This window comes from Bufo bufo, chromosome 5 (genome assembly GCF_905171765.1).
Source record: "Bufo bufo chromosome 5, aBufBuf1.1, whole genome shotgun sequence".
NCBI lineage: Eukaryota > Metazoa > Chordata > Amphibia > Anura > Bufonidae > Bufo > Bufo bufo.
The window spans coordinates 257,837,304-257,858,536 of record NC_053393.1 but is presented as its reverse complement, the minus strand read 5'-3'; the positions used below and the strand labels follow the sequence as shown (position 1 = coordinate 257,858,536).

At 41.4% G+C, this 21,233-nt stretch overlaps 1 protein-coding gene across 1 annotated transcript in view; it reads left to right on the top strand.

Annotated features, from left to right (window-relative positions):
* The first annotated feature begins 567 nt into the window (after positions 1-567).
* The window catches only part of SLC6A19 (solute carrier family 6 member 19), a 144,098-nt gene continuing 123,432 nt past the window's right edge, over positions 568-21,233 (top strand). The window contains exon 1 of the mRNA XM_040432609.1: positions 568-869. Coding sequence (XP_040288543.1) covers positions 668-869 — 202 coding nt within the window. The 5' untranslated portion in view covers positions 568-667. The remainder of the gene's footprint in view (positions 870-21,233) is intronic.

The window sequence follows — 21,233 nt, the reverse complement described above, 5'->3', positions numbered from 1 at the left end:
GCTAATCTCTGGCGTAAACCACATTATAATCACGCCACATATATTATGATAAATTTGGTGCAGGAAAACAAAGCAAAGCCAGACTTAAAACTGACATAAAAAACAACCTTAAATGATAAATGACCCCCTTTATGTGTGAACGAATTTGTACTGATACAAAAAAAAAAAAAAGGGCATAAGGGCTTGTTCAGTTCCTACTTTTTCAGTTTTGCTTTACAGCCGGAAGTAATTTGAATATAGGCAGTTTCTCTAAATCAACATCATGTAACCTTTTACAAAAACCCTCTATAAAGCAGTACTGAATAGCTAATGTTATTATTTACAATCTTTTCCTTGTTACATATCGGTTTACAGATGCAAGAGCAAATATATATTTTTTCAAAATCATTCAGCAGGGCAATAAAAATTTGCACACGGATTGTATGGTGGCTGATTCTGTACTCAGTGAAGAATTGACTGATAAGGCATTAATAATTAGAACTTTCCTTGTAAAGGTTCTGCTGACGCTTATTTCTGCTTTAGGTGGTGCCCTCCTGAAATGAGTACCAAAGGTTCACTATAAATACCACTTGCTTAAATTCACAATCATCACTTTCATCTTCCATCAAGCTGCCTCGTTTTCTTTTCTCACATCCTTATGTAATAAGAAAGTTGAAGTGTGTGAATCATGGTCAAACTTGTGCTGCCAAACTCAGGACTTGAAAACAGGATACAAACCTATGAGCAGCTTGAGATCCTAGAAAAAGAAGAAGCAGGAGAAAGACCAAAATGGGACAACAAAGCGCAGTATATGCTTACCTGTGTAGGTTTCTGCGTGGGACTAGGAAATGTATGGAGATTTCCTTACCTTTGCCAAAGTCATGGAGGAGGTATGAACTAAATCCTATAAATTTACCACTCTCTAGACAGATATGCATAGCATGTACAAGTGTTGACAGAGTGCAGTATATAAGATAACCAAGTGTAATATGTTTATATTTAATTCTGTTTAAAATAATGTTATAGATAGTTGCATAATTAATCATACATGAATAATGTTGAACTATTTAGAAAGTATGCATAAGGAATTAAATGCATGTGGGTCAGCCATGTACAATATTATACAGAAAATCACTACAAAAAAAAAGGCAGATTACAGAATGCACCTCAAGATATCAAATGAAATGAGTTGTGTCAGCAATAAATGCAATTAACAAGGCAATACATCAAGCTAAATTTTAGCACACAGAGACACTTCTTCATCACGAATGCAAAATAGTCGATACCTATTACTATTTTATTTTTATAGTGCCTACTAGAGATGAGCGAATTTTTTAAAAATTCAAATCGCCAGATAAAAAAATAAAAAAAATAAAAGTGGTTCGATCCGAATACATTCACTGCGAATTTGGTTTAAAAAAAAGCCTATTTCCTGGCTGCAGAGAGCCTTTATAGTGGTGTAGAACACTGTGCCTTGCAGTAACATGCATAGGGAGTCTGCTTTGATAGTGATATAATACTGTGAGTCCGTATAACATGCAGATGACAGGCGTCGCTCTTAAAATCACTGCACACTTCACTTATTTGGGCAGTCATGGGGCCAAAACTGACCAAATAACTCAAGTATGAACTCAGCCTTACAAGTCGATGCTAGCGCCAAGAAGAAGCGTACTCCTTTTACACGCAAAACACGTACTCCTTTTACATGTACTCCTTTTACATGCAAAAGGCTGCACTAATAAGCTTGTCATAAGACTCATTGTCTAATATTCTTGTCTGATGACTATGAAACCAGTAGATGGCGCTATTGAGTTATGAACAGCGCCATCTATTGGTTTCATAGTCTTCTGACAAAACTATTAGTCTACTCTTGTCATAAGACTGTGAAACCAATAGATGGCGCTGTTCATAACTCAATATCGCCATCTATTGGTTTTCATAGTCTTATGACAGCTGAAAAACAAGGCAGATTCTGCAAATTAGTTTTTACATGACAAAACTGTATAAAAAGGTTATTGAAAATTATGTTAGGACAATCAGAAAACTTTTTGTCGCCTTAATGATATTGATCTAGGTGTGCAGGTCCACCCAAGCCATCCAACAGATGCAAAATAACTTTGAGCTTTACTGGTTCTCAGTCAGATGAGAGCTGGTTTGGAATATCTCATAGTGCACAAGGCTGCCATTGTAAGGTATGATGTCTAAGCCTGTCATCTGTCTCATGGATAGATTGATGGCTTGCACATACCTGGCTTTTGGCATACAGCCTTTGTGTGGTTGTCTATTGTATGTAGTAGATAATAGGAGTCCAAGACACATCCAGCTATCCTCTTAATGCTGTTTCCAAACCATTTTGATGGGGTTTCCATTAATTTCTAACTTTTTTTGTGAACCAGACACCCTCTTCTCTTCCGATCAGGGGGTGCCTGGGGTTCTCCCATTGACTTCCATTGTGCTCCGGTGCTCAGTAGAACACACAAGCATATCGATGTGTTCGGCCAGAGCACCCGAGCACTTTGGTGCTCGCTCAACACTAATCTCTACAAATAATGTATTTGCTGTAAATCGCGAGAAGGGCATAGTTGGAGACATTGACTTCACAAGAGATACAGAGCAGCAGAGTTCAGCCACCTCTATTTGCTTTCAGCTGTTTACTGCTCTTGAATTAAAATTAGGGCAACCAGCTTCAGCTTCCACTGATGTGTATGCCTACGGAGTCCTTTTGTTATGGCTTTGCACAGGGAGCAAGAATGTTACGCACAATTCTGATGGAACTCCTGATCTTAAGAAACTGGACTTGGACTCCAAAGCAGAGGCTCTCCTGTTATGTCTTGTGTGCTATGGAGATCGAATGCAGATGGAGCATATAAAAACACATGAATATTTTCAACTTACTGAAGCTGCTTGATTTCATTGTGAATATATGGCAAAGGCAAAGTCTGCAGGTGTGTGGTCATCAGCATCTTCATTATGTTTACTGCAGGACCCACGACGACGTAATTCGATCCATACAGCAAAAGGAGTTCGACAATCACCCATCAATGTTCCCGAAAAAAGCCTGTTTCGCAAAAAAAATTTCACCACTACGTAATTCGGTCCATACCGCAAAAAGGGCTTTATCACATATAACTGCACCGCTGAACGGCAAATAGGCCCTTATTTTTTCCCACTTTTCCACTACAAAAGGCTTTTCAACATAAAAGTGCAACACAGAACAGCGAATATATTTTTCTTTTGCCACTAATACAGGGCAAAAAGGGCTTTAGAATATATAATTGCACCGCTAAGCGGCAAATATATTTTTTCTTTTTCCGCTAATACATGCCACAAAAGGCTTCACAACAGATAACTGCACCGCTGAACGGCAAATATATTTTATTTTTGCCACTAATACACGACAAAAAGGGCTGTAATTTTAGCACTTCACCACACAACGGCTAATAAGCCCTTTTTCCCACTAATACAAGCCAAAAAATGCTTTGGAACATATAAGTGCACCGCAGAAGGGCAAATAAGACATAGAAATATTGCCTTGTAATAACCCCTGTTAATGCCTGTATCAATCAATTAGAATATTCATTCACCCAGCCTTTGGTATTATTAAGTCCTTATATGTACTCAGCTTTATAAATTTAGTCTGATATACTACCTTGGGCCTCCATCTTTTGTTGCCCTGGTGGAGTGCTTGATATATCTAGCCGGTTATATTTTTTTGTGGTTTGTATTTTCTGTTCCCCTGGTAGAGTGCAATTATTAGGGCTTTTTAGCTTGATATAAGAGCTTGGGGCCTATTTCCCAATATTACATCTGTGACATAAGTGCTATATCTGATTTATGTACCCAATGTATTTTTTCTGGATCATTTTTCCATCGTGCCTCTTTCTCCTTACAATTGTATTTAAATTATATTTTTTGATTAATAATGATGATTACATATTTTAGAGCAATAGTCCCATTGATCTTTCTTTTGGTTAGGATTTATGCTGTTTTTGATCTGGGGACAACTTGGAAAATATGAGGTGGTTGTAGGTTTTTAAGGTGTAATTGGAATGTTCCTATTACCCAGGCTAAAACTTCCGTGCCCTTGTTGGGATTCTCGGCATAAATACAAAATAACAATCACGGTCAATTGACTGCCAAACCCCTTTAGGGGTCCCAACTTGTGTGTCATAAAACTACATAATTTATTATTTATTAAAAACTACAAAACCGAAAATGAACCACACCTGTAAATTTTAAACTGTCAGGGTGAAACAGGGGACAGTTGTTGATTTCACTAGTAGCGGCAATACTTGGGTCAGCGTTTTGTATCTCAACACTGTGCTATTAATAAACGCTTATTTTTTTTTTTTAAAAAGGTGAATTGTCTGGTGTTTTTACATTTATTTCCACAACTTTTCATTTACTGACACTCATTGCCATGTGTGTTTTATTTTTGAACCATGTGCACAATGTGCACTGCCTTTTATTCACGTATCAATATTTTATGGAGAGGATTTTCTGTGTGGAAGTTTCCTGTAGAGATGAGATGGAGATTGCTACAATGCTCCTACTTGCTGTAACAGGACTCCGTCATTCTGTTTACTTTTCTCCCCACATTGTTAATTTGGATACAATGTGGTTGTAAATGTGTCCACTGCTGGAACTTCACTGCTTTGAACTGACGGTATAACCATTGATGTAGTATTGGATCTAAGCCACTATCTCAAGCACCCTTACTTACAGCTGTGACTGTGCTTACACGCTGTTAACTAACCCACACACTTCTAGTTCACACACTCTTTGTTATATGTGCTGGTAACTGACCCTACACACTTTCCCAGCTAAATAATTGGTAGTGTCCCCCTGCTCAGCCCTGGCTAAAAACTAAGGCTACTTTCACACTGGTGTTTTGGTTTCCGTTTGCAAGATCCATTCAGGGCTCTCACAAGCGGTCCAAAACGGATCAGTTTTGGCCCTTAATGCATTCTGAATGGATAAGGATCCACTCAGAATGCATCAGTTTGGCTCCGTTCTGCCTCCACTCCGCTTCGGAGGTGGACACCAAAACGCTGCTTGTCCGTCTGACAAAACTGAGCCAAACGGATCTGTCCTGACACACAATGTAAGTCAATGGGGACGGATCCATTTTCACTGACTCAATAGAAAACGGATCCGTCCTCCATTGACTTTCAATGGTGTTCAAGACGGATCCGTCTTGGCTATGTTAAAGATAATACAAACTGATCTGTTCTGAATTGATGCCTGCGGTTGTACACTGTGTGCAGAATTATTAGGCAAATGAGTATTTTGACCACATCATCCTCTTTATGCATGTTGTCTTACTCCAAGCTGTATAGGCTCGAAAGCCTACTACCAATTAAGCATATTAGGTGATGTGCATCTCTGTAATGAGAAGGGGTGTGGTCTAATGACATCAACACCCTATATTAGGTGTGCATAATTATTAGGCAACTTCCTTTCCTTTGGCAAAATGGGTCAAAAGAAGGACTTGACAGGCTCAGAAAAGTCAAAAATAGTGAGATATCTTGCAGAGGGATGCAGCACTCTTAAAATTGCAAAGCTTCTGAAGCGTGATCATCGAACAATCAAGCGTTTCATTCAAAATAGTCAACAGGGTCGCAAGAAGCGTGTGGAAAAACCAAGGCGCAAAATAACTGCCCATGAACTGAGAAAAGTCAAGCGTGCAGCTGCCAAGATGCCACTTGCCACCAGTTTGGCCATATTTCAGAGCTGCAACATCACTGGAGTGCCCAAAAGCACAAGGTGTGCAATACTCAGAGACATGGCAAAGGTAAGAAAGGCTGAAAGACGACCACCACTGAACAAGACACACAAGCTGAAACGTCAAGACTGGGCCAAGAAATATCTCAAGACTGATTTTTCTAAGGTTTTATGGACTGATGAAATGAGAGTGAGTCTTGATGGGCCAGATGGATGGGCCCGTGGCTGGATTGGTAAAGGGCAGAGAGCTCCAGTCCGACTCAGACGCCAGCAAGGTGGAGGTGGAGTACTGGTTTGGGCTGGTATCATCAAAGATGAGCTTGTGGGGCCTTTTCGGGTTGAGGATGGAGTCAAGCTCAACTCCCAGTCCTACTGCCAGTTTCTGGAAGACACCTTCTTCAAGCAGTGGTACAGGAAGAAGTCTGCATCCTTCAAGAAAAACATGATTTTCATGCAGGACAATGCTCCATCACACGCGTCCAAGTACTCCACAGCGTGGCTGGCAAGAAAGGGTATAAAAGAAGAAAATCTAATGACATGGCCTCCTTGTTCACCTGATCTGAACCCCATTGAGAACCTGTGGTCCATCATCAAATGTGAGATTGACAAGGAGGGAAAACAGTACACCTCTCTGAACAGTGTCTGGGAGGCTGTGGTTGCTGCTGCACGCAATGTTGATGGTGAACAGATCAAAACACTGACAGAATCCATGGATGGCAGGCTTTTGAGTGTCCTTGCAAAGAAAGGTGGCTATATTGGTCACTGATTTGTTTTTGTTTTGTTTTTGAATGTCAGAAATGTATATTTGTGAATGTTGAGATGTTATATTGGTTTCACTGGTAAAAATAAATAATTGAAATGGGTATATATTTGTTTTTTGTTAAGTTGCCTAATAATTATGCACAGTAATAGTCACCTGCACACACAGATATCCCCCCTAAAATAGCTAAAACTAAAAACAAACTAAAAACTACTTCCAAAAATATTCAGCTTTGATATTAATGAGTTTTTTGGGTTCATTGAGAACATGTTTGTTGTTCAATAATAAAATTAATCCTCAAAAATACAACTTGCCTAATAATTCTGCACTCCCTGTATTATCTAAACGGATGCGTTTGTGCAGATCCATGACAGAGCCGCACCAAACGCGAGTGTGAAAGTAGCCTTACAGACACTACCCCTGCCGACATGTTTCACCGCTTCGTCGGGGGAGGGGGGGGGGTATTCGCATCCGCGCACTGCCCTGAGCCCTGATAAATAGATGAACTCCCTCCCCTATTGCCATCTACCTCCAATGCTCCGTCTCATAGTTTGAGTGACATGTAGCTTCATCTAATCGGAGGGAGACCGAAGCGCGCGTCATAGACTAACACACACTCGGTCTCCCTTCCTATCAGTGCTGCGCTTGTCATCTGTTCATCTTCTCCCATTGGCAGACTCAGCTGCTCGTTATATAAGAGGAGAAGATAGGGCATCACTGGTGTTGTACTCATTAACCCTTTACATGTTGTTCTGAGGGAAGTCAGTCTGTTGATTTAACCCTTCCAATACTTTACTGCTTTTACTCAGTGAAGGCCTATCTATTAGTTTGTAAAAGTCATTGCACTCATCATTTAAAGAAGTAGATGTAAATATAGGTGGCATATGGAGATTGGATATTTTGTACCGGGATTTGTGACACAATGTATTCAATTCCATGTTTTTGATTTTTCTATTGTGCTAATAATTAAATAAATTAAATTACCATAAAGAAATGGCAGATCTAAATGAAGGCAGTAAATGAAAAGCCCTCATTTAGACCTTTAGACTCAAGGATTGTAACCTGTGGATCCATTTCGCTTCCTCCTGAAGCAATTTCTGATCTAAATTACTATTCTGGGGCCTAATTTAATTTTTGCAAGACCCCAAAATTTTAGGACCTCAAGGTTATTGTTATGTACAGTACAGACCAAAAGTTTGGACACACCTTCTCATTCAAAGAGTTTTCTTTATTTTCATGACTATGAAAATTGTAGATTCACACTGAAGGCATCAAAACTATGAATTAACACATGTGGAATTATATACATAACAAACAAGTGTGAAACAACTGAAAATATGTCATATTCTAGGTTCTTCAAAGTAGCCACCTTTTGCTTTGATTACTGCTTTGCACACTCTTGGCGTTCTCTTGATGAGCTTCAAGAGGTAGCCCCCTGAAATGGTTTTCACTTCACAGGTGTGCCCTGTCAGGTTTAATAAGTGGGATTTCTTGCCTTATAAATGGGGTTGGGACCATCAGTGGCATTGAGGAGAAGTCAGGTGGATACACAGCTGATAGTCCTACTGAATAGACTGTTAGAATTTGTATTATGGCAAGAAAAAAGCAGCTAAGTAAAGAAAAATGAGTGGCCATCATTACTTTAAGAAATGAAGGTCAGTCAGTCAGCCAAAAAATTGGGAAAACTTTGAAAGTAAGGGCTATTTGACCATAAAGGAGAGTGATGGGGTGCTGCGCCAGATGACCTGGCCTCCACAGTCACCGGACCTGAACCCAATCGAGATGGTTTGGGGTGAGCTGGACCGTAGAGTGAAGGCAAAAGGGCCAACAAGTGCTTAGCATCTCTGGGAACTCCTTCAAGACTGTTGGAAGACCATTTCAGGGGACTACCTCTTGAAGCTCATCAAGAGAACGCCAAGAGTGTGCAAAGCAGTAATCAAAGCAAAAGGTGGCTACTTTGAAGAACCTAGAATATGACATATTTTGAGTTGTTTCACACTTGTTTGTTATGTATATAATTCCACATGTGTTAATTCATAGTTTTGATGCCTTCATAGTCATGAAAATAAAGAAAACTCTTTGAATGAGAAGGTGTGTCCAAACTTTTGGTCTGTACTGTACATATGAGATGAATCTGTACAGGGAGGTATCTTTTGTGTTAATAGCACTAATGTGTCCAGAAATTCTTCTCGATTCTTGCACTGTTTTACCGACATACAGCTTCGGGCACGTACACACTGCTACATATACTATACCACTATTTATAAGCCAAGCTTATAGACCCAACACTGGAAGTCAACAGTGCTACCCTTTGAATCCAGATGAAAAAAAGCAGTCTGGTTTGAAGTTCTTTGGGAGCAGCACCTATACAAGCAGACAAACAAACACCACAAGTTTGTGAGCGTTCACCTTTGATTTCAAGTGTGTTTGTATTAAGTAAGTGACTTGAGATTCAGGGACTTTAGAAGGGGGCCACAGTAAGTCTGTTGCTTATTACTGCACAGTATTGTATTTTTTCTGTCTCTTTTCTGGTGTAATCCCCTTTGGTATTTGTTCCATTATTGACGGCACAGTCCAGTGCACATCTTGTCAAATGTATGCAGTCCTGGAACAGCCGATGAATATCTTTGTTCAAAATGTGAGCAAATTACTAGTTTGGAATTGCACATAGTGTATCTAAACGAGCGAGTTTCAACACTAAGAAACATTGGCAATTTGGAAAAGAGTTTGCTGTGCACTGATCAGGCACTCTATGGGGTAGATGTGTGGGAGGGTGGTAGCATGGAGGCTCAGGAAAGTGAGGTAGGTAGCTGAATAACATTCAGAGTGAAGGATAGAGGGAAGAGTGCCAGGGAGGCTAGCCCTGATCTAGCACACAACAAAAAGTTTGCAAGGTTGGCAGAGGGGAATGATAGTTCAAGTAGAGCACTGCTGCAGCCAGACACTTCCTCTGCCAGTCAGGGGATTGTCGGCTTCAGTAAGCAGAGGACCATGAAAGCAGGGCAAGCCAGACAGGTGCTGGTAGTGAGAGACTCAATTATTAGGGGCACAAATAGGGCAATCTGTCACAAAGACCGGGATTGTCGAATAGTGTGTTGTCTTATTGGTGCTCGAATTTAACATATCGTGCATCGAATTGACAGATTACTGGGAGGGGCTGGGGAAGATCCAGCAATAACCATGATGGTCCATATCGGAACCAATGACAAAGTTAGAGGTAGGTGGAGCATCCTTAATAATGATTTTAGGGATTTAGATAACAAGCTTAGGGCAAGGACCTCAAAAAGGTAGTGTTTTCTGAAATACTAACTGTACCATGAGCAACGCCAGAAAGGCAGCGGGAGATTAACAAGTGGCTCAAGAACTGGTGTTGGAAGGAGGGGTTTGGGTTCCTGGAGAATTGGGCCGATTTCTGTCGGTTACAGGCTCTATTGTATGGGTTGCACCTCAATGGGGAAGGGGCAGCTGTTTTGGGGGAGAAGATGGCTAGAAGGTTGGAGGAGTGTTTAAACTAGGGATTGGTGGGGAGGGTAATTACATTATAGAAGGGGAAGATATTGCAGATAGAGAGACTAGAACAGTTCATAAGGAAAGGTGTAGGGTAAAAAATATTCATAAACCTCTCAATTGTATGTATACTAATGCCAGAAGCCTGACTAATAAAACTGGTGAGCTGGAATTAGTGATGTGTGAGGAGGACTATGACATAGTGGGAATAACTGAGACATGGCTGGATGATAGCTATGACTGGGCAGTTAATGTACAAGGTTACAGTCTGTTTAGAAAGGATCGTCAAAACCGGAGAGGGGGAGGGGTTTGCCTTTATGTAAAATACTGTCTAAAGCTCACACTCCTGGAAGATATAAGTGAGGGACATGAACATGTGGAGTCACCGTGGGTAGAAATACATGGAGGGGGAAAAAAACCTATAATAAAATACTAATAGGAGTTTGCTATAAGCCACCTGATATAACAGAGTCCACAGAAAATCTACTTCTAAAGAGATAGATGAGGCGGCAAATCATAATGAGATCGTTGTTATGGGAGTCTTCAACTACCCAGATATAGACTGGGAAACTGAAACCTGTAAAACTTATGAAGGAAACAGGTTCTTGGCAATAACCAAAGACCTTTCCCAACTCGTTCAGGACCCGACTAGAGGGGCGGCCATACTGGACTTAGTATTAACCAATAGACCTGACAGAACAACAGATGTGCAGGTTGGGGGACACCTGGGAAAAAGTGACCATAATATAAAAACCTTCAAATTGTCATTCACAATTGTTTCTTCAGAAAGGCACTTCAAAAAAGCTAAATTTAGCCACCTAAGAGAGGCCTAACTGACAAATGAGATATTTTTGAAAGCATCCTAAACTCTGATTGTAAGCGGTACATACCTTAGGGGAATTAAAAAAAGGGTAAGGAACAAGAAAAAAAACAATGTGAATAAATAGAAATGTAAAAAGAAAGCAATAAATCGCTACAAGAAAGTACTTAAATAACTAAAACAGGCAAGTAGCAAGGAAGCATTGAAAAACTGTATGGAAAAAATAGAATATGTAAAAGACAAATAAAAGCAGCCTAACTAGAGACAGAGAGATTAGTTGCCAAAAAGAGTAAAACTAACCTTAAAGTGTAACTGCCGTTTCCTTTTGTTATACCCTAATGGTATAGTACACCCTGCTGTATAAGTGCTTTAGTGCTTTTAAATGTAATCATTTTCAGTTTTACCTGATAACTCCCACAAGTGTATGCCACGTTGCCATTCTGCAGCCCTCTTCTCACAGCGTTGTCATGTGCAGGCCGTCTACTCTGTGTTATAAACAAGGCAAAAAGTGGAGAGGGGGCTGCTTTAGATGGGGATATCTCCTGAATGGTAGCAGCTAGAAACAGGCAACTGGTCTTGTTTGAAAGCTTTCACACAAGACCAGAACAACAACTACAGTCCAAGCAACAGAGGAGAAATTACTGTTAGAAATCACTTTCAGCTTCATTCACAGCATCCCAATTTCTATCAGTGATATCTTCCCCTATACTGAACATATTGCTGTCCTTCTGGTATTGTCTGAAAGCTTGGAATGTCCGCTTTCAGCCAATACAATGCTAGCTTGTACCAAACCAGAAATATGAGCAGCTAAAGCAGACCCCCCTCCCAGTCAGTGTGGAGGAGAATGAGGGAGCAGCTGCAGAGCTGACAGGCTGCTGAAGTTGAGAAAAATATATGTACAACATCAACATTCACCGCAGCCTAGGGCCCTTAAAGTGATGGCATGCGTACCCAGGTATAGGAATGGCCGAGTGGTATAGGGTGGCTTAAAATGTCCCTTAATGTTTGTGTCACGGTGCTCCTACCTGGATACGGCTGGACCCCAGGCATTGGCTCCGAAGCAGCTAATAGGGGGTAGTTGAATTGGGAGATGAAGAATAAATTGGGTCCAGACCTTGTATAAAGTTAAATAGCAGCTTTATGTTGGTAAACGTTCATCAGAGACAATCTTCAAACTTTGTCTTCTTGGTCACCGCAGGCTTTAGCATTAAGAACTTGGCAGGCAAACTCAACTCTGCTACATCTTTTGCTCTCTGGCTCTGCTGTACTGACAGGCTGTCTGTATTACTCCGCTTTCTTCTGTGTGCTGCAACTTCTTCTCTTTGTCTGTCTCTATATTAGGCCAGCAAACTTTTCCTCCTGGCTCCTGAGGCTCTAAGCTGTGGGCTCCATGACCAGCAGAGCTAAAGGTGCTCTGACTGTCTTGCTGGGCTTGGGTACGTCCAGAAGAGACCTGGCCCTGCACACCTTCACCTAGCTTGAAGTAAGCTAGACTGCAACTAACTGGAACTGGTCCCACCCTTCCTGAAGGAAATGGGACTCACCCACTTCTCCACAGAGGTGGGTTAGAATGGAATGAAAAGCTCCATTCTATCTAACTGTAGCTCTGCCATGTTTGCTGCCACCTACTGGTAAACCCAGGTATATTACATTTGAACATAACAGTTGCATATAATGCACATTGTGAAGGACCTGAAATAAATACACAGATGACATGAGGTTAACCAATAAAAGACAGTAGCAGGGTGCAGAAGTGGGGCGTTACATATGGAAATGTGTGGGACATCATCATCATCATCAATATAGTGACCCACATAATAAAATTATGTTATTTTTACCACACAGTGAACGCCATAAAAAAATTCCACAAAATTATGTAAAAATTGCAGTTTGCACCATGTAGCAGTTGCACCATGCTACCCCAGTAGTGGCAGGGTTTGCACCACATTGGGCAAATTGCTCTGTGGTGTCAGGGCACCCACACTGGGAGCCAACTGGGAGGTTTTTTGATTCACGCACATACATGTCTGCATTGTGCGTTTTGGGGACAGTGCATTTGTTTGCACCAGTCGGCATGTATTATACATCAGCATCCATCTGGCACTGGTTAGTTTCTGTTTATACAGGGGCTTAAGCTATGGGCTGCGGATTAGACAAAATCTTGATCGGCCATTTTTGCTTGTTCTGATATATATATATATATATATATATATTTTTTTTTTTTTTTTTTTCTATTATTAATTTATAAAATTTTCCCATGTACCTATTAATGAATTTATTCCTCACAGGTCTTCCTCACCCGCTTCAACTTTCATTTCCTTTTCCTCACACACGTTTGAGCACTTCTATATCCACCATGCTTTTCACTTCCACATTTGTGGTCTTTCCCACTATATATATGCTATTCACCACCTCACCACTATTTATTTTAGGTCCGACCCTTGGTCCTTGATCATAGAATAGGGTCCTTACCTTTATACAACATCATTGTTTATGATTGTTTATCATCAATCACTTGCCTTGTAGGTATTCTTATTGGTATTATTAGTAATGACACTAGTACATATATTTTATTTATTCATGATTACTGTATGGAGTGTATACATGTTGCGAATTCTATATTCATTGCTCAATGCTTGGCCCCTGTTGTGTTATTTATACATGTACACTTATATCAATGTGCATGCAGAGCTGTGTGTTCTGCATTGTGGGTGCCTCTGCATATGCATTACAGATTGCACTTAGTGCATGTATAATAGCTTTATTTTTGTTCATAATATTGCTTAATTGCTTAACAGGCCCTTCTCCATCCCTCCCAGTATGCTGCACAGCCCCTGGCTCCCCTACCTGAACGGTGAGCGCACTGTGCAATCCACTATTCTCTGTGGAGTGCACCATGCGTTCCACCATGCGTTCCACTGCGGCACTCCACTTCCGGTCATGTGATTACACACTTCCGGTTTTGCGATCCTCTATGTGCCGAACAGCTCTGTTGGTATCGCTGCTACTGCCTCACTTGTTAACATGATTGGTATATCTACAGTTGCTCACCATGTGAGATTTAGTCAAACTTCACTGCCCCCCTTCCCCCTGTTTATTTGTGTTGTGTGGCTGTGATTTTACAGGTGGAACGCATATGCGTTCCACCTGCAGATCATGTGACTTCCACACTTCCGGTTTCCAGATGTGTACTGTTTGACATGCCTCCACACCGCCCACTTCATCTCTGCTGCACAGGTGAATCTAATTATACTTTATTAATTACCCTATATTATGTGACACCTCAACATACAGCTCTTCACCCCTGAGGAAGCCGGATTGCTCTGGCGATACTCGTTCGGCGTTTCTCATGTTTCCAGGTACACTGCACCAGCTGGTTATGTAGGTTTGGCTTGTGATATTTGACCTTATCATGGTCAGTCTTTATTCTTAGTTGTCTTACCTTACCTGACATTTGCTTTATGTTATTTATTGAATTCCTTTATATGCTGGTTTATAGCGCATATGCCTATTTGTGGCAACTCAGTGGACCTGTGTGTGTCGGTTACACATGTTCTATTGCATACCGCACTTTGTCTTTATTGTATACAATTTTTAATGTGTGTCTGTTTGCGTGTCTAATAAACTTTATATACATTTTAATATTAATTTATTGTTGGATGTGCATTCGTGGGGTGGCTCTTTTGACTCTCTTGGGTCAGGTTATTTGTCATAATAAAATTACGTTATTTTTACCACACAGTGAACGCCATAAAAAAATTCCACAAAATTATGTAAAAATTGCAGTTTTTTTTATCTTTCCCCCCTAAAAAAATATTTTAATGTGACTTAAGAGGCTAAAACAAATGCTTACTGATTTCATGTAATTGCAGGGCTTGTCTCTGGTTAGCACACTGCTCTGGGGTAATGGAGGAGGTTATCTGCATTGTGATTGGTCCTGCTAGTTCAAGTGAGGAGAGCAAGGGATTATGGGAAGTGAGGGAAATACAGGATGGCCTCAAAGACAGGGCAAAGATCACCACAGGAAGTGCAGCAGAGGCCATCTTAGGAAAATGCTAAAATAGAGGCAAAGAGAAATAGGGTCGCTAAGGGCTGAATACAGACATCAGAAAGGTAAAGCCTCATGAATATCTTCCCTTCAGCATCACATATGTTAGGAATTTCATTTTTGTTAGTGAAATGGCAGTTACACTTTAAAATATTCTTCAATTATATAATTGGTAAAAAGTATAAATCTGAAGGTGCGATTTAAGACAGCGATAATGAGAAAACAACTGTATTTACTAAGGAATGTAAACGGTCAGATGAAATGCAGAATGTAAAAGTTAATTCCCTATTAAAAGTGCCCTGTCTGACCCAGGAAAGAATAAAATAGACAAATCGTCATGACAAGATGGCATACACCTCCATATCATAAGAGAATTAAGTATTGTCATATCAGAAATAAGGGTCTGGCTATTTAAGGACTCTATACTGACAGGGAGTGAAACACAGGATTGGAGTTTAGCCAATGTAGTGCCAATATTCAAAAAGGGTCCAAAAACAGAGCCTGGAAACTATAGGCCGGTAAGTTTAACATCTGTTGTGGGTAAACTGTTTGAAGGTTTTCTAAGAGATGCTATCTTAGAGCATCTCAACAGAAATTAGCAAATAACGCCATATCAGAATGGCTTCATGAGGGATCGGTCATGTCAAACTAATTTTATCAGTTTCTTTGAGGAGGTAAGTTCTAGACTTGACAGCGGCGAATCAATGGATGTCGTATATCTGGAGTTCTCCAAAGCATTTGACACTGTACCACATAAAAGGTTAGTATATAAAATGAGAATGCTCGGACTGGGAGAAAATGTCTGTATGTGGGTAAGTAACTGGCTCAGTAATAGAAAACAGAGGGTGGTTATTAATGGTACACACTCAGATTGGGTCACTGTCACTAGTGGGGTACCTCAGGGGTCAGTATTGGGCCCTATTCTCTTCAATATATTTATTAATGATCTTGTAGAAGGCTTGCTGTCATGGATGAGATTTTCAGATAGCTGGAACTAATAAATAAACGAGCGACTGGCTTGATCCCAAACTAAGGAGCTTATAGGTGAGCCCTATAAAACCCTAAGAGCTCTCCCTGACTGCTATGCACATACATGGGTCTCGATGGTAGACGATTGCATGCCCACGTACCTAAGCCTGTGTGACACCTGAAAACCCTATAATAGTGAGGGGACACGACCACCGGCTCCCTGCACTTAATACGGAGGGAGTCAGGGTCACCTAGAATCAAGCCAGCAAGCAAACACAATAAAGTAAAGGACTTATCTGAGCAAACAGCAGACGCAGCCTCCAGCAGTGAACACTTCATCCAGGAAGTAGTATAAACCGCAAAGTCAGGCAGTATGGGAGGGAATATAAAGGAAGACGATTATGTCTAAATAAGTGACACCTGGCAGAAGGAAAGGAGATGAGAAAGTGAAACCAAAACAAAGAACATCATACAACAGGTGGAGAAGAAGGTCTGCCAGAGCTTCGCACAGAACTGGCGGTGACACTTGCAAATGACACTTAACTGTGTAAAGTAATTAACACGGAAGAGGACAGTATACTGCTATAGAGGGATCTGGATAGATTAGAGGCTTGGGCAGAGAAGTGGCAGATTAGGTTTAACACTGACAAATGTAAGGTTATGCACATGGGAAGGAAAAATAAATGTCACCCGTGCATACTAAAACATACTAAACACTGGGTAACACTGACATGGAAAATGACTTAAGAATTTTAGTGAACAGTAAACTAAGCTGTAGAAACCAGTGTCAGGAAGCTGCTGCCAAGGCCAATAAGATAATGGGTTGCATCAAAAGGGGCATAGATGCCTGTGATGAGAATATAGTCCTGCCACTTTACAAATCACTAGTCAGACCACACATGGAGTACTGTATACAGTTCTGGTCTCCTGTGAACAAGGCAGACATAGCAGAGCTGGAGAGGGTTCAGAGGAGGGCAACTAAAGTAATAACTGGAATAGGGGGACTACAGTACCCTGAAGGATTATCAAAATTAGGGTTATTCAGTTTAGAAAAAAGACAAGTAAGGGGAGATCTAAGAACTATGTATAAATATATCAGGGGTCAGTTCAGAGATCTCTACCATCATCTATTTATCCCCAGGACTGTGACGAGGGGACATCCTCTTGGTCTACAGGAAATAAGATTTCAACACAAACATAGAAGAGGATCCTTTAGTGTTAGAGCAGTGAGACTATGGAACTCTCTACCAGAGGAGGTGCTGATGGGAAATTCACAAAAAAAAAGTGTAATAATCAGTTTTCTCTGACACAATAGAAAACTGATCTGTCCCCCATTGACTTTCAATAGTGTTCATGATAGATCCGTCATGGCTATAGAAGACATAATACAACCGTATCCGTTCCTGCTGGATGCATGTGGTGGTATTATTGTAACGGAAGCATTTTTGCAGATCCATGACGGATTCGCAAAAAACTCTAGTGTGAAAGTTTTCCAGGCATGTGCAATGCGTGACGTGAACGCATAGCACCGGCACTGAATCCTGAACCATTCATTTCAATGTGTCTGTGTATAGGAGCGTTGTTTTTCACGCATCACTTGTGCATTGCGTGAAAATCGCAGCATGTTCTATATTCTGCATTTTTCACGCATAGAAGTAAATGGGGCTGCGTGAAACATGCATCACATCCACAAGCAAGTGCTATGAGTATTTCACTGATGGTTGCTAAGAGATGTTGTTTGTAAACCTTCAGGTTTTTATTACGTGTGTGAAAAAACACATCAATTCGCATTTCACCCGCGTGAAAAAAACTGAACCACTGAATGCAATCGCACGCAAAACTGACTGAACTTGCTTGCAAAATGGGGCGAGTTTTCCTGAACGCACCCGGACCTAATCCGTATCGTTCGTGTGCAAGAAGCCTTATAGTATTATTTGTGTTCAGTACGGTTAAGCGAGCGAATACGATTCCTAATAACAGCAGTGGAGGTGTGGCGGGACAGCTATCTGTTAGGGCAGCCTAAAGTGGGCCAAAAAGACAAACAAATAAGTTCAAAATATTCGTATGTGTTTAATTACGTTATCTTCAATATAAAAATTGCTGAAAAGCCTGAGACATTTCTACACAAGGATTGGGAATATATCTGGCATAGCATGAAGATTTCCATCTACCCAACCTTTTGATAATGTTGACAGGTATATTATTCTTGGACGCCGCGGACGCGGCCCCTATTCTGATAGAATGACCAGTTATCGTCAAGGGGTCGACCCCGAGTGATGACATCAGAGTGCGGACGTATTTAAGGAAAATTTGGATACTGAGAGGAGCTGCCTCATGTGTCAATAAGGGGGACTCAGCTGGGGCAGAGTTATTAACATCCAACCACCTAAACAGAAGAGCTACTGGACACCATTCGTTATTCAACGGGAAGTAACAGATTTCTACCATCTCGCCTGGCCGTGAGGTTTTAGAACGTACTAAGGTGAGGACGAACTTGTTGCCTACCCATTTGAGATGTTCTTTCCTAATAACCGAGGTAGATGAGGCCGCGCAGGTAAATTCCCCTGGTCTTAGAAAGCCGTAGAAGCTTAGGTATAATGCTGTTTTAATCAATAGGCTAGTATAGCGGCCAAAAGGTTCCTTATCTAACATATTGGATAAATCTCGGAACATTGAGCCTGTAAGAGGTTGTCGTTTGAATTTTGGTTTTGAAGTGGTATGTTGAAGGCCCTTCAATATAGCCTTGACAGGATATGCAGAAAACAAGGACGGCTTATCGGGATATAGAAGATACCAATGATGTTGGATGCCTGCTAAATATACTTTAATAGTATTATAAGCTTCAGATTGGTGTGGCAAAAACCAACAAAAGCAAGTTTATAAGAAATGTCCCCTAAATCAGACCGAGGGTATGTTTCTTTGAATTTAATGAACCTAGCCCAGACTTTGTTGTAATTTCTCAACTTATTAATCGACAGAGATTTGTTGATCAGTGGGCTGGCAGTTGCCAAGTGTGCCATCAGTCCATGAACAGCAGTTTGTGATGTGGCGTTGGTGTCTGCAGTTGATCTGCTTCGGGGGAGATCTGAAAAAAAAGTTCAAAGTTAAGCCTGGACAAGGCGTCTGCTGCTGTATTTTGTTTGCCAGGTATGTGTGCACACTCAAAATGGAAATTATACTGTAAAGCTATCCATACTAGTCTCCTTACTAAGGACATTACTTCGCTAGAGGTGGATCTGCCTTTGTTAAGAAGGTCTGCGGTAACTGCATTATCTGTTAAGAACAGTACTGTTTTATTCTGCCATAACTTACCCATGCCACTGCTGCTGCAACTATAGGGTAAACTTCAAACAAAGGAGAAGAGTGAGAGAAACCTGGAATGTCTGCTACTTCAGACGGCCAGGAACTAGCCAACCAGTGATTCCCATGTATAGCTGCGAATCCCACTGATGCCGAGGCGTCTGTATGAATAATAGGGGACTCACTGGACACCGGAGGGACAAAAAATTACACTCCGTTCCAGTGGGTTAAAAAAGTGTCCCACATAACTAAATCTGCGAGTGCTGGTCTATCTAATTGGATGATACTGTCATGGTCAGGGGCTGAATGCAGTAAACTAAGCAACCTGGAAATGAAAGATCTCCCTTGTGGAATTCTCCGCATCGCGAAGTTCAGCATTCCTAGAAGACTCTTAAGTTGGACCCTAGTGGTAATTTTACAACGGGCTGACCTGTGCACTGCTTCCTTAATTCTAGACAACTTATCCACAGGTAAGCTGGCCTGTAACTTCACCGTGTCTAACTGCACACCTAAGAAAGTCAAAACTTTACTGGGACCGTCAATTTTATTTTCTGCTACTGGTACTCTGAGCTCCGTGAATACCCTGCGCAACATACCAAGGTCACCTGGGATGCGAGAGACTGTGGTTCAATTAGGAGAAAATCATCCAGGTAATGGATTACGTGGTATGCATTAAAAGTTTTCTCGAGGACCCAATGTAGACTTTTTGCAAATTGGTCAAATAACCACAGGCTTGGTTTTGACCCGAAGGTGAGCTTATTGGCAAAATAATATCACCCTAACCATTTGATACCATGCCATCTCCACAAAAGCGGATGTATTGACAAAAGTTTGAAGGCATCTTTAATATCAGCCTTGGAAAGCCATGCTTGCTCACCCAGTGACAGAATTACTTGTATGGCTTTGTCTAAGGAAGAATACCGCATGGCAAATTCTTCAGAAGGTATTAATGAGTTAAGACTCGGGACGGCTAAAGAATGCGAAGCTGACAAGTCGTATATCAGACGTTTTTTTATTAGTGAATTTGCCAGACACTATACCAATGGGATTAATTCTCCAATTTTCGAATGGAGGCTGACTGAAGGGGCCTATTAAAAAACCCTTCTCCAATTCTAGCTTTATGAGCTGTGAGACCGATTGCGGGTCCTTGTAAATTTTTACACTCATAGGAAGTTTGTGGCAAGGCTATCTGACCTGTATGGAAGCCGGATCTGAAACCTTCTATGATGAACTTAACCCATTCTGTGTAACGGGGTTCCGAAGGTGCACTCGGTCCCCCATTACCCGCAGACCTGTTGGTTAGCTTTAGGAATGAGGATCTGTGTTTGACCTCATTCCCAGGGCGGCTTTACTGCTGGGTGGCTCCCTACTCCTAAGTCTGCCTTGAGCGCCGAGCTGATCACTCGGTGCTCAACTGGTTGGTCTGTCGGTCATGTGACGCTGGCCACGTCACATGACCCTCACTCCCCACTATAAATACAGGCAGCCTGCTAGCCACAGGTTGCCTGTTAATTTCTAGGTTCCTGGCTATTTGTTGGGACTACTAAATACTCACCTGATTCCGTTCCCTGACGATCCTTTGCCTGCTCCTCCTGTACTGCGCATCCGTCCTGGTATTGTGACCTCGGCTCCCACCTGACTACTCTCTTAGGACTCCTCTTGTACTTCTCTACTCTCCTGGTATTTGACCACAACTTCTCCTGACCATTCTTTGCTTAACCCTTTGTACTGCGTAGCTCTCTTGGTTCTGACCCGGTCCGTTCATGTTCCGTATTTTGTCTTGTCTGTCTTCCCTGCACGTATCCTAAGTTAGGGACTGTCGTCCAGTTGTCCCCTGTCATCAGGACTCATGAGGCAAGTAGGCAGGGCCAGGGGTGAGGGTGGAGCACAGTGGTCACTATCCTTCCCCCTGTGTGTGTGTGGACATGACCGTTACAGATTAACAGGCCCAATAACCACTGTATCATGAATCCTCTTACTACCCTGACTGACCATGTCTCTAATTTGACACAGATGGTGCAGGAGCTAGGAGAGAAACTCCGTTCTTTTGAGTTAGGGCAAGGTTCTTCCACTCCTCTGTCCTCCAGTCCACATTTTGAACCCCAGATCAAGCTCCCAGAACCCTT